The sequence below is a fragment of the Protopterus annectens genome, chromosome 3.part0 (genome assembly GCF_019279795.1).
Source record: "Protopterus annectens isolate FY-2018-M chromosome 3.part0, PAN1.0, whole genome shotgun sequence".
Taxonomy (NCBI): Eukaryota; Metazoa; Chordata; order Ceratodontiformes; family Protopteridae; genus Protopterus; species Protopterus annectens.
In genome coordinates this window covers 1,939,768,350-1,939,783,078 of record NC_056731.1, presented here as the reverse complement: position 1 = coordinate 1,939,783,078, position 14,729 = coordinate 1,939,768,350, and the positions used below count along the sequence as shown (strand labels likewise).

General features: G+C 40.1%; 1 protein-coding gene across 1 annotated transcript in view; it reads left to right on the top strand.

The window, feature by feature from the left end:
- The window catches only part of SMARCC1 (SWI/SNF related, matrix associated, actin dependent regulator of chromatin subfamily c member 1), a 1,897,600-nt gene that overhangs the window by 1,250,351 nt on the left and 632,520 nt on the right, over nucleotides 1-14,729 (top strand). Inside the window, exon 15 of the mRNA XM_044066067.1 lies at nucleotides 9,538-9,691. Within this exon, the coding sequence (XP_043922002.1) occupies nucleotides 9,538-9,691 (154 nt within the window). The remainder of the gene's footprint in view (nucleotides 1-9,537; nucleotides 9,692-14,729) is intronic.

Sequence of the window (14,729 nt, the reverse complement as noted above, 5' to 3'; positions counted from 1 at the left end):
CTCTGTAGGTTACTTATAGGTGACCTATGTGGGGACCCTTATAGACTGAACACTAGTTATATTTGAAAATCTGTGCCTGGAATGCACCATTGAAGGAACTATGTCCAGTCTTGTTTGACGAAGCAGCATTAGTGGTGTAACAGCACACTTGTCTTTTGTGCAGAAGACTTCGGGTTCTCTTCCCACACCAGGTAAATGGATTGCTGACACTGCAGGCAGCATGGGGGGGGGGGGTGGAGAGATGATGCACTCCTGTTTGTGTTGTGCTTAGGATGAGATGTCAAACTGAGGTCCCATCTGTTTGAGTAGGTGGTAGCTCAGGTGGATGGAAAATATCTCATATATGAGAGTAGGGGTCCTTTATGTAGAAAACAAATCTTATTTACAACAAATGTACACATATATATATATATATATATATATATATATATATATATATATATATATATAGATGTGATTAAATTTACAGATTCATACTTAGTCGTACTAAATTTTCATCCCTCTTAAAGCCTCCACTCCTTTATCCGTAATCACCATCTGTTTTTTTCTTACCATTAAACAGTTTCATTTACTCTCTTATTCCATGTAACCCATATGACATAACTTTTTGTCTTAACATTTTTACTTCTATTCTTATGTCCATATTTAATCATATCCATATTTATTTTATCCTCTTATTACATTTTCTAAAAAAAATCTTAACATAGTTTTCCCCCATAACTTTTTACTGTTTTACATTTCAAAAAACATGTTCAGTATTTTCTTTCTCTTGACAATGTAAATATATTCCATCAATTTTTTTATATGGCAAATTTCCTTTTACTGGTAATTTATCAACTACCAATCTCCACAAAAAACATCTTGGCTTTCTAGTTTCTGATTTACATAATTAGCTTTTTTATAGCTTTAATTTCTTCATATGTTAAGATTTCCCTTGGTTTTACTTAGTAATGTTTTATTACATTTTATACCATATTTTTCTTTTTTGTACCATCAACTTTTTTTTTTCCACAAAAATATTTTTTCTTGGCAATATTTTATTTATTCATTTATACACTTTCTCTCTCGCTCTTTTTGCCACACCCCAGAATGTATCATACTTGTACGTATATACAGCTGCACTACTACTCTCTTTTTTTCATTTATCCACTTTAATACTTTGTACAAATTTAATGAATCTGAATACACCACTAGGTTAATTAACCCCAGATTCCGTCCTTCATTTACATACAAAACTGCTTTTTACTGGGTTTAATCTAGAACCACATATACATGAAAACATATCTGCAATGATCCTTTTCAAGTACTGTAGCTACTTAAGTACACTTGCTAAGTATGCTGTTTCCCATCAGTACTGAATTTATCAAGTAAGCTTTTTTCTGAATGATGTATATGTTCTCCAGAAAAAAAAGGTTAGCTTTATTTCTTTTGTTTTCTTTTCCTGTTGAATTTTACTTGCATCTTTATTTCTGGACGCCCCTATCTTTACTACATCACCTAAACCTTTACTTTTTTCTTTCTTTAAAGTCGTCCATATCACGTCTAGATACTCATTTGTGCAAATTATTATTGTTTTATTCGTCTTTTATTTATTTCATTATTTATTTAATATATATATAATTTTTTTTTACAGTTTTATAATGTCTGCTTATGTTAACAGAAATGGTATTCTTAACCCTTTAGGTGTTACATACCCCACCTCCTTTGTTTTGTAATTTATTTCACACATCACATTTCACAACTAAGGCAAAGAGTATACGACTCATTGGACTTCCCTGTCTTACACCACTCGTCATATGTACTACTTGGCTTAACCAGCCATTTAAAAGTATTTTTACTGTATTATTTTTATACTCTGACTTACCTAATATCCTAACTTATATTCTTTCATTATTTACAGTACGATTTCATATCCAGTTGTATAAAATGCTTTAAGGTCTCCTGTCATGATCTTCGCTTCTTTTCTGTTGATATTCACAATTTCTCACACTAATAGTTCTTGACCACCCTCCCCCTTTATATTATATATATTATATTGCATAATATTTTCCATTTCGGTTTCAAATCTCTTTTGTGTTATTTTCATAATTATAATCATCATTATTCAGTACTATCAGTCTCCATTTTTTCTCTATCTTCCTTCTTCCATATGAATTTAACTATTTCACTACAAATTTTTTTATACCCAAAACCTTCATTCATTCAATCATTCATTCAAAGTTTTTAAAAAATATGTATATTTTGTCAATCCCTTAAATTTTTATTTCATACCCTATTCCATCTGGTCATGCAGTTGAGTATTTACTTATCCTTATACTTTAGGGCATATAAAGAAATCTCCTTTTCCAGTTTCTTATTCTCTTTTTCTGTTACTTTTTTTGTTTGTTTTTTCACAATCTTCTTTTTTCTTTAAACATTTATTGTACATATTGTAGTGCACTATTGATAATCTTTTCCTGGGTTTTCTAATTCTTTCACATTTTTTTTCTCTACCATCTTATTTTATTAATCTGCTTAAGTAACTTGCTACTTCTATTTTTCCTTGTAGAAAAATTTTTGCTTTTATAACAATTCTTGTATTTTTCTTTCTTTAATAGAATTCATTTTATTTATCAAAGTACTTTCTGTCATTATGTTCTAAATCTTTCAATGAACATATGTTTTTGTGGTTTTGTCTATTTTTCTCACATCATATTGCCATTGTAAAAAACATTGTTTATATTTTATTTTTATTTTAAAAACACATTTTATTTTTTATTTATTTTATATTTGTTTACTGAGAAAGTCCGACTGGGCAGAGTCCATTTTCAGAGGAGGCTCCAACTTAGTAAAATAGATAGAAGTACATAAAAACATAGACATAGTGAGATTTTTGTACAGTGGTAAAAGCCATGACATGAATAACAAAATTTCAAATACTTCTATAGTAACTAAGAATTTGAAGAACTTGGTAGAGATTTATATGGTAATTGTAACAATGCAGTTGTTCAGTATTAAAGACTCGTCCAGAGGTAACTACATTTGGCAGTTATAGATGTAAGCATTTTGCTTGTTAAATTTTCCCTTAACACTTTATTTGTGGTCCTCCAGAGGTTTTTCTTGGCCCTCCTGTACTGTCTGGTGGAACACTAAGTCTAGCCGCAGCGGTACCAACACACCTCTCACCCACTACCCATTCCTAAGTGCAACCTCTTTTCCTGACCATATAAATTTAACTAACACTATGGACAGAAAATTTCCCACAGTTTCTCCAGCCAGCTGGGTCGACATCGGCATCCTGAGGCAGTGTAGCAACTGCCTCATATTCACCAACAACCCTCTACTCCTAGTCCACACAAAGTCAACATGTGAAAGATGCGGCTGTATTAACTTTGAATCCATGCTGTCTCACACACCAATTAGTACACATGACAGCAGGTTGTCGGCATGCACACCTCACCTCCTACTTCACCCAAACCCACATCACACATAACTACATATGTGGAGGTCTTCACCAGAAATATACCTAAACACCAAAGACCTCCCAAACACGCTACACATTTTTCTGCAAAACACACTACACATAATGGCTCACACACCAGTGTCTCACCTGTCAAGCCCTTAAGGCAAAACACAATTCCAAGCATATTAGTCAAAGATGAGTCCATCGTGAGACATGCACGTTCCTCTCACCAGACTGGATAAGGAAAAGGTCACGGTTAGCTGGCAGGTGCCAGGATCTGCCATATCACACATCCACTCATGTCTCTCATCAACAGGTACTGTTATGACTCTATCATAGTACATGTCTTTGTGAATGACTTGAGCTGTACCTCTCTGGACTATATGGAGAGACATGACTAAGCCTTCGGACTGTCTCTTTCAAGCAGGTACGTCCCTAGCCTTAAGCAGCATTTTACCTTCACCTTGGATGATGCCGCAATACAAACTAAAAATGATTGACTTAAATAATTGGCTTAGTTGCTGGTGTCATTCTAAGGGGATCTAGTATCTGTCTGCCTGGGATAATCAACAGACCTTGATGCTTTGCCATAGATGGTTCTCATCTGTCATCCCTGAGATTTCAGCTAGTGGCTAATGCTCTTGCCTTGCCCATAGTGCTTTTTTTAGGCAGTGTCTCAAGGACAAAATTCCCGAGGTAAAAACTTTATCTAAAAGCAACCTCAAGGTTATGCTGCTAAGTGCTAGGAGTCTTAACATGAAACTGCACTCACTGGAAGTGGTCCTCACCTTGAAAGACGCAGACTTTTGTGCAGTCACAGAGACCTGGTTCAAGGCTGTGGAAAGCACCCCAGCCATACCAGGTTGCACCTCCTTGCACATGTTGAGATCACAAACTGAAAGTGTGAAAACTAAAGGAGGCCGTGTATCAATATTCATTAAAAATAAATACACCTCCTCATTGGTTAAACAATATGATTCCTTGGAGATATTTCAGGTACATTTAACTGTTGGTAGGACACCTGTTCATGTCATTGCCAGCTAGAGGACCCCTCTATGTATCAGGATACCCACTCTGTCTGTCTGGCTCTACTTGAGTCTATCAAGATATATCCGAGCATCATGGTTTTGGGTGACTTTAAATACCCATTCATTGACTGGGTAAATTACTTGTGCTCAAACTCACTTGCCCAGAGGCTCTTCAGTTTCGTTAACTTTAGTGCCATTGACCAGCTGTTTGATGCCCCTATAAGGGATGCCAACATCCTGAATCTGGTGCTAACTCATATGGGGGCCCACTGTAGCACCCCCAGTGTTGATGAGCTCTTACCACAAATCAGTCTCATTCGAAGTAACCGTCACCCCCCCCCCCAAGGAATGGTATAAATAGCTTTATTGCACCTCCCCCTTCAGATGGAACTTGCAACTATGCTGAGTTCTACTCCAATGCATTATATAAACACCTGTAGAACTACATTGATTCGTCATACCTGATAGGACCAAAACAAGCTCCTCAAGGAAGAGCAAACCTGCTTGGCGGGCAACTACCGTTAACAGGCTTAACAATAAAAGGAAGAAGTTGCTGTCTGAGAGTAAGTGGGAGTGAGCCGTAAACTGGAAACGCTCCCTCCTTAGTTTAAACAAGCAAATAAGACTTCTTGTGAAGTCCTCCAAAGCAAACTACAAATCCAAATTGGCTTCCTCAACTAGGGACAGCCATAAGGCATTCTTTAGTTACATCCCTAACCTAAAAGGAAAGGCCCAGATTTGTGCCGAACTGGTAGTTGATACCACATATACTGAGCTTGTGGACATAGCTAACCTGCTGGCCGATAGTTTCTTTGAAAACTTCACTCCCCTGTCCCTGCCACACGTACCCCATGATATCCCTACCACCTGTCCCCTACCTTACATCTCTAAACAGCAGGTCGTAAATGCCCTCTCTAAGGCCAAAAACACAGCATCTGTGGGACCTGATGACATCCCAGGCTGCATCCTGCTTGGGCTCCAACAAGAATTAGCAACACCATTGAGTACTCTCTCTAATCAGTCTAAGCAACAGCTTCATCCCAGCTGAATGGAAAACGTCCACAGTTATTCCCTTGCACAGAGGTGGTGCTTCCACTGACCTTGGGAACTATAGATATATTAGCCTGACTAGATTTATCTGCAAGGCTGTAGAGCATATCATGTACCTTAAAGATATAGGTTATCTCCGAACAATTGACCCTATTCAGTTTGGATTTGTCAAAGGGCGATCATGCCTGTTAAACCTGGTGGAGTTCTTCAAGACGGTAACTAATGCTCTGGACGAGGGGAAATCTGTGCATATAGCCTACCTGAACTTAGCCAAGGCTTTTGACACTATGCCCTACTCAGGCATCATTGATAAACTCACCCAGCTAGGTGTCAACCCTTATATCGTTAGATGGGTTGCTAACTGGCTCACTGATGGAACACATACAGTCAAAATAGGGGAATCTTCCTCCAACAGTAGACCTGTAACCAGTAGTGCTCAACAGGGATCAATCCTGTGACCTCTACTGTTTGTAGTCTGTTTCTCCGAAGTACGAGCTAAAACTAGAGGTCTCTGGCTGGCAAAGTTTGCTTATGACTGCAAACTGGAAGCGGTCATAGAATCTCCTAGTGATCTCAACATCCTACAAAGAGAGAGTTGCACAAACAAATGATTGATGCCAAAGTCATGACCGTAAACTTAATGCAACAAAAAAATGTATTGCCATCCCTTTCAGTAAGAGCAATGTTCCTGCTAACTACCACATCAATAGCAACATACCAAGTTTGCACTCAGTGGTTAGAGACCTTGGGGGCACAGGTTGATAACAATCTTACCTTTGATCATGATGTTTCCACAGTGGTAAGAAAGGCATTCTGTATTGCTCATCATAAGTAAGGGCATTGTCTGCAGAAAAAAAATGAAGTTATAACCTCCCTGTACTCCCCCCTCATCAACGCCTCTTTTGGTATGTACAGTTTTAAGCACTGTAGCAATTGGAGAGACCACAAAGGTTCCTTACAAGGAAAATTCAAGGTCTTCAGCATCCGTCCCATGTGAATCATCTGAAATTACTGTCCACTTTATTCTGTTTCATACAGACTACTTGGAGGTGATCTCTACCTTGCATATAAGGCAGTCTTTGACCCTGCTTTTTGGAAATGCGAGGCATCTACAAGTCAAAATGTACACGGGTTACTCACTCTAAAGACCTTAATCTGGTATGTGACATTAACAGAACCTGTTAGAGGGGCAGATTTGTCTCCCAAAGGTTCCACGCCTTTGAAACAGACTCCTACTTCATGTCAAACAGAGCACCTCATTGGCCCTGTTCAAACACAGTCTGGATGACTGGATGGGTAACTGTAAATTCACCCCTGTGGTTTCACTTGTGCGTCCCTCTTGGACAGGGGCTGTAGGTGCTGATTGTGGAAATAAGGGTAGAACTTGGCTAGTAACTTCCCATGATGCCCTGATAGTAGTGAGACAATGCACATAAAGTAAACAGCGGGGTGAACAGAGATTTGTGAAGTAAAATTGGTACTCCCTGGTAAAAGCGGAGCAGTTGTGAGGTTCGATACTGCGGAATTGCAACGTATTGAACTGGGTAGGTCCTGCCCCCTATGGTGATGTCATCTTGGAGGTGGGCTGATTGTTACCATTGATGGAGATGGTAGGATAGTGGAGGTTATGCAAACTCGTCACTCCGATGTAAATACCGTTTTTTTTTTTTTAATGCCAGGTTATGGCATGAGTTAAAAAAAAGGTGGAGGTGCGCGCCAAAGCCAAAATCCGCTATTGAGTGGAATTGTAGTTGTGTAGTAAGATCGGAGAGGATGGGGGTCTCTTAAGGCACTGTATGTGAGGCAGAAATCACTCCTCAGTATCCTGTATTGATACTGAGAAGCGGGATATTGAGACCTTGTTGTTTTTGTTCCTTCTTTTTGAGGAATTATGAGGAATTGCTGGTCCTGACTGCTCATGGAAGACTCATTATTCTGTAGACACTGTGCAGTAACTTTATAATCTTCTGTGGCATTTTGACGTGTCATCCACAGGTTGTTTGTATGCATTCTTTTCTGTCCAGCAAGTTCTTACCTTGTAGCTTCTTCTTACTTCTGTAAAGAAAACTGATGGGGGAATTGGGGAAGTTCTCCTCTAGGGTTTTCATTCACTGTACCATATCTTACCAGCACCAGCGTTTTCCTCATGGAAGAACCTCCATAGATCCCATACCAAAAGGCTTCCTGTGGCAGTAGCAAACTTTTAAAGAAGTCAGAAACTCAGTTGGGTTGCCCTGGAAGACTCACAGTTGCATCAAACTACTGCATTTTTTACATCTTTTGGCCCATGATGTGGCCCAAAAAAGTCTTGGTTTTCTCATCGTGTCATCATCATCTTCTTTCGGCTGTTCCCGTTAGCGGTCGCCACAGCGGATCATCTGTTTCCATTACTTCCTGTCCTCTGCATCTTGCTCTGTCACACCAAACACCTGCACGTCCTCTCTCACCACATCCATAAACCTTATCTTAGGCCTTCCTTTTTTCCTGTTACCTGGTAGTTTTGTCCTTAACATCTTTTTCCCCAATATACTCAGCATCCCTCCTCAGCACATGTCCAAACCAGTGTAATTTTGCCTCTCTGGCTTTGTCTCCAAACCTTCCAACCTGGGCTGACCCTCTAATATACTTATTCCTAATCCTGTCCACCCTTGTCACACCCAGTGCAAATCTTAACATCTTTAACTCTGCCACATCCAGCTCAAACTCCTGCCTTTTTGTCAATGCCACTGTCACCAACTCCTATAACATAGCTGGTCTCACTACCCTCTTGTAGACCTTCCCTTTCACTCTTACTGGTACTAGTCTGTCACAAATCACTCCTGGCACTCTTCACCCACTCCATCCTGCCTGTACTCTCTTCTTCACCTCTCTTCCACACTTACCATTACTCTGAACTATTGATCCCAAGTATTTAAACTCATCCACCTTCGCCACCTCTACTCCCTGCATCCTCACCATTCCTCTATCCTCCCTCACATTCACACACATATATTCTGCCTTAGTCCTGCTGACCTTCATTCCTCTTCTCTCTAGAGCATATCTCCATCTCTCCAGGGTCATCTCCACCTGTTCCCTACTCTCACTACAGATCAGAATGTCATCTGCAAACATCATAGTCCACGGGGACTCCTGTCTGATCTCGTCTGTCCTCGTCTGTCAACCTGTGCATCACCATTGCAAATAAGAAAGGGCTCAGAGCTGATCCTTGATGTAATCCCACCTCCATCTTAAACACATCCGTCACTCCCACCACAGACCTCACCGTTGTCACACTATCCTCGTACATATCCTGTACCACTCTTACATACTTTTATGACACTCCCGACTTCTTCATATAATACCACATCTCCTCTCTAGGCACCTTGTCATATGCTTTCTCTAAGTCTGCAAGAACACAGTGCAACTCCTTTTGACCTTCTCTGTACTTCTCCATTAACACTCTCGGATCAAACATCACATTTGTAGTGCTTTTTCCTAGTATGAAACCATACTGCTGATCACTAATCATCACGTTCCTTCTTAACCTTGCTTCCACTACTCTTTCCCGTAACTTTATGCTGTGACTGATCAATTTAATCCCTCTGTAATTACTACAGCTGTGCACATCACCCCTCTGTCCTGTGTCTTAAGCATGTGCAGGATCTCATATTCAGTGAAGGACCTTGTTTTAAGTAACCCACTAGTTTTATTAATGTTTCCTTAGCAGTTTTTCTTCCAAGTGAAACCTGTTGTGTGGATTCAGGCACCTCGGTTTATGGAGAATACCTACTCACAGATGCACTTAACCTACATGTGGCAGATTTGTACATGAGTGGTAGTGGGTGTACATTACTCAGATTTGTAAAAGGTGCAAAGTGAACTTTGTAAGGAAGCACTTGGGTGTTACTTTCAAAGATCATGTGAATATGGTAAATATTTAATGTTATTTCTGTCTAAATTTGATTTATCTGTAGTGTCACTTCACTGTTTGATTTTATTTTAATAATTTGTTGCGTTTCCTCCTTTTTGTATTTATAGAGTACATGCTTTCCTTGAGCAGTGGGGTCTCATTAACTACCAAGTGGATGCAGATAGTCGCCCTATGCCAATGGGGCCCCCTCCCACCCCTCATTTCAATGTTCTAACTGATACTCCTTCTGGACTTATGCCATTGCATGTCAGAACCCCACAGGTAAGAAGCAGTTTTATTTGTTGATTCTAATCTACTTCAACATGTTAGCTAGAATAGATGATCTTCTGTTTAACAACTGAGATTAAAAGGCAGAAAGGTGCGAGGGGTTTAGGGATTGTACCAACTAAAAATCCTAGTTATCAGTGATAATGTTGTTTATTTATGGGCCTGACCTTTTTGTGCTTCAATCTTACTAAATGTTGTAAACTTTCACTGTTGATGTGCAGCTGGGGTACTAAAGCTTAAACCAGTGATGGCATATCTTTTGGGCTCGGCATGTCAAAATTTCAAAAAAATGCCTATCTTGTCTCTGCTGGTGCCCCCCCCAACAAAAGAGAAACTGTTCTTTACATATTCATTTATTTTAAAAAATACAGTCCAGTCATGTGTGCTGCTATGCATTAAAATAAAAATCATTGATTTACAATAGAGAAAACAGTATGTGCACTGATAATTGGCCTTAAAATAGTGCACGAAAAATTACCCTACTTTTAATAGTAATTTTGAATTGAACTGAAAAAAAATATGGAACACATTGCATGTGATTTGATTAGCATCAGTTAATGATTTTTTTGTTGCTGAGTTTTAATGAACAATTGCAGGGTCACATATTTCTTGTATTTTTGTTCATTCAGTTTCTTTAGTAACTTGGGTGTTGTGAACACTGGTTTGTCACCCAAAACATCGTGGTATGTCACCTTTGACACACGTGTCATATCACTAGCTTAAACCTTCCCAGGAGTATATGTCTGATGTATGACCTTTTCTTGCAATTGTAGGGGTATATAGTTGGGTGTATGAGCATAAATCCTTAGGCTGTTTTTCCACCATCACGAGCATGGGTCTCTCACCAATTCTGAGCTGTTCCCTATTGCCAAATCTTCCTTATATAAGCAGTTTTGCTGTACTTTTTATTAGATGTTAGCTAGGGTGGGTAAGTATGAGGAAGGCAAATACACAGGTTTCCATACCCAGTCTCTCTCCTGTCTGAACATAACTATAAGGCTTGTTCCGTTTGCCAGTCTTTTGTTCTCAAGACTTTGTGATCCCATTTGTCTGCACTCGGCACTTTTTTGGAGACCGTATGACTGAAGCATCTGTCTCACTCCAAGATGGCTGATTCTGCCACACCCGGACATACCTCCACCTCATAACAAAAAACTCAAGAGGCCTAGACCTGATAATGACTGCCCAGTCTGACTTCAGTATACCCACAGAGGTTACAGAATGCTCGGACATCCGACTACCTCAGGTACTCTCTACTGCAACCATGCTGGAGCTGGTATGGTGTCAAAGGATCACAAATCAAGGAGATTCTTGCTGCTGCTGAGAAAGGGGACCTGTGCATCATCATCATTTCTGGGGGACCAGAGGGCATCCTGCAGTTAATTGGGGGAAGAGAGATTCCCAACAAACTGATGTACTCTTGGGGTTGGGATCTCTACACTTGTTTCAGGTGGGTGTTATCCCAAAGAAAAAAGTGGCAAAAGACCAAGCATGTTTCCTCCCTTTTTCCTAAGGAGAAGGAGTGGATGGGCTTTTTTCAAGGATTGCTCAAAGTCATGACTACCCTTAAACCACCTTCATTTACAGTCCTTTCTACTCCTCAGAAGGTTACCATTGATTCTCCTTTTGAAAGGAAAAAGGCTTCAGATTCTGATAACCATTCATTAGTTTACTCCTCTCAAATTCACTCACCTGGTCAGCTTCTTTGAGATGATGATTCCATTTCATCTGATTTCTCTGTGGAATAGGCATCCTTTTGGGGAGACCATTTTAAAAGTGAAGAGGCTTTCTGAATAGTGGTTTAGGCAAATTTTGGATATCCAAAAAAAGATAACCTACAACCTTTTCATTTCAAATGTCAGTACTGCGGATTGTGAGAAGATAAATCATTTTGTGGAGACAGCTGATATTTGTAAATCCAGGTCTCCCCTTCTCCATCCCTGTTCCAAAGTAGTCAGTCACCACAGATGCCTAAGACTGTGCTATGAGAGAAGTTGCAGGAAGGCTAAAAGTGCCAGGTGTGTAGGACACCCAAGGATAGACGCAAGCACATAAATTTCAGATATGTTTGCTATGATCAAGGCACTGAACTCTTTGAAACATCTTTGGTCCTCGAACCTCTTTAAGTTGCTGCAGACAATACCACAGTCATGTGGTACATCAGCAAATGGAGGGGGGGGCAGGTTGTTCCTCCTTTGCAGACTAGTTTGTTAGCTTGAGATATAGTCTCACAGCATAGTCTCACTAAAGGCATCCTGCATTCCGTCAGAGAAAAATTGTGTGGCAGACAAGCTGATCAAGGCCAGAGCAGACCCTTAAGAATGGAAACTAGATCAGTCTTACAAAATGTAGCCATCTGTGTGGAGTTCCTCGAGTAGACCGGTTAGCCTCTTTGAATAATCAACAGGACTGCAATCCAAAAAGGCCCGGAAGACGGATGTCTTTTTCTTTTCCATGGAAAGGAATGTTTTATGCTTTTCCACACTAATATCCGTGGTACTTCTGAAGATTCAGAAGGAACCACCCATGGTCATTGTGATGACTCCCTTCAGGCCCAGGGAACTGTGGTACTCCCTTCTTTTGAAAATAAATGTGGGCAGTTAGCACAAGCTTCCTCACTGAGTGAATGCATTCACACAAGAACAGAGGTGCTTGATGCACTGTGACAGCAGTCAATTTCAGTTAACTGCCTTGGATGATTGGGTCTTGATTCCTTTTTGGCACCTGTTTGCTAAGGATGTGCAGCGGATGTTGATGGCAAGAAAGCCTGCTACTAGAAAATCATATATTAGTAAATGGAAAAAGTCTCCTAGATCGTGCCCGCAGTATAACCAGCACCCATTCAGGATTAGTTCCTCTGTGGTCTCACAATATTTGTGAGAGTTACTGTCCTATGGCCTTTCGTATTCCTTAGAACCTAATGTTCATTTACTGGCAGTTTCAGCATGTTTGCCCATCGGTCCTCCTCTTTCAATGTAGTCTTGTGTCAGAATATTTTTGAAAGGGGTTTTGCATAACAGGCCTTCAAGTAAAGTGATGGCCCCTTCTTTTGGATCTTTATTTTGTGTCAGAGAAGCAAAGTTAGTTCTCAGCTGTCTGCATAATTTAAGTTTAAGTACTCACTGTATCTTTGCATCTGCGTTGTCCATTTTCATTCTTCCTCAACGTATGGAACGTTTAGGTTATATATCTGACCTCTGATCCAATTCGACCGCACATATCAGACTTATGGATCCAACTCTTGACTCCGCCCTCAACCAGAAATGCCCTAGCTAGCCTACAGTACCTCAGATTGAGGTTGCTGCTTCATATATCCTAACACAGAGTAAGGAGGAGGAAATTAACAGTATGCCAGGGCTCAAACCTGGGACTAAAAGTCTTCAAGAAAAAGCTCATGTGATCACTCCAGAAAATAAAAGGAAGGGGGGAAGGAGGGTGAGAAGTTGAAGAGGAATGGAAATGGACAGCACAGATGCATAGTTATAGCAAGAACATAACCACAAAATCTGATTGTCCTTTTCATTCCTCCTCATTGTACGGGACAGAGTACTCAGCTATATGAATTGTGGGTGGTACTCATTGAAGGATATTCCATAGAACTGCTAAACCAAATGCAGCTCTCCTCCTAGAATTCAAATATAGTTTGTAATGCATAATAAAGGTATGAGTATTGGACCAGGTAGCTGCTGTGCAAATGTCGCTAGTGGAAGTTCTAGACCAGAAGGCAGAAGTGGACAAGGATGTAGTTGAATGAGAGCCTTAGGAGACTTTGAGAGGGAGAGGCTTTGCTGAGTATATACAAAAGAAGTGCTGCCAGTAATCCATTTTGCCAAGGTAACTTTAGAAGTCAGTGATCCCATTCTATTCATTGAGAAGGAAATAAACAACTGGTCAGTTTTCCTGAAATCCTTAGTCCTGTGTAGAAAAAAAAGTAGTAGTTTTATGTACATCTAAAAGATGTAATGTGTACTCTCCCTTGTTTGAAAAATTAGGGAAGACGACAGGAGAATGAATTGTTAGATTGATATTCAATTCAGACACTACCTTTTGTAAGAAGAATGGATTGGTTCATAAGGTAATTCTGTTTTTGTGAAAAGCAGTATAAGGGGATTTGGATAAGAGCTTGAAGTTTTGAAATTCTCCTTGCCAAAGGAATTGCTACTAGAAAGGCTGTTTTCTAAGGCAAAAAATGTAAATCGCTTTTGGCCAAAGGTTCAAAAGGTTGTTACATCAACCCCTGAAGAGCTATTGTCAGATCCCATGGAGGAGACTGATCTTTTACTGGGGCTTCAGTAAGAAGGCACCTCTTAGAAAAGCCTTGCACAATTTGGGAGAAACTTTTTCTCCTGAATGAAAATTTGATATGGCTGTCAATTGAACGTTGATTGTGGAGAAACTAGCACCTTCATGAAAAATGGAGGCTAACAATTCTAGTACTGAAGAAATGGGAGCACAGAAATGATCAGTTGCTTTCTTAAAACCCCAAATTGAGAATAGTTTCCATATACTCTTGTAGAAGGTTTCTGGGAAGGTAAAAATATATGTCTAACTGGGGAGGAAAGCCTGGACTGTCTAGCTTTTAAAGGAACTGGAGAAACCATGCTGTTAGATTGAAGCCTGAAATAATGGGATGTTGTATCCTGGGGGGATGCAAGAAGAGGTCTGGACTGGGGTCTGGTACCCATGGTGGATATTAAAGATGAGACCAAAGGAAGGGGAACCAGACCTTGACGAGGCCAAAAAGGGGCAGTGGGGATAACTGAGCTCTTAAACCAGTGTGCTTTCTGTAAGAATTTTGGAATCTGAGGTTACGGGGGATTGGCATAAAGTAGACCAGAGGGCCAACTGTGGACTAGAGCATCTCTTGGTGAGCCCCCCCCCCCCCCCCCCCCGGGGCGGGGTTAGAGCAAAATACAATACTGCACTTGTTGTGGGGAGATGCAAAGAGTTTGTAGCAAGGTTAGCCCCATTGACAGAAAAGTTTCTGCGCTGAAGACTGACTGAGACACCATTCATGAAGTAACAAAATTAA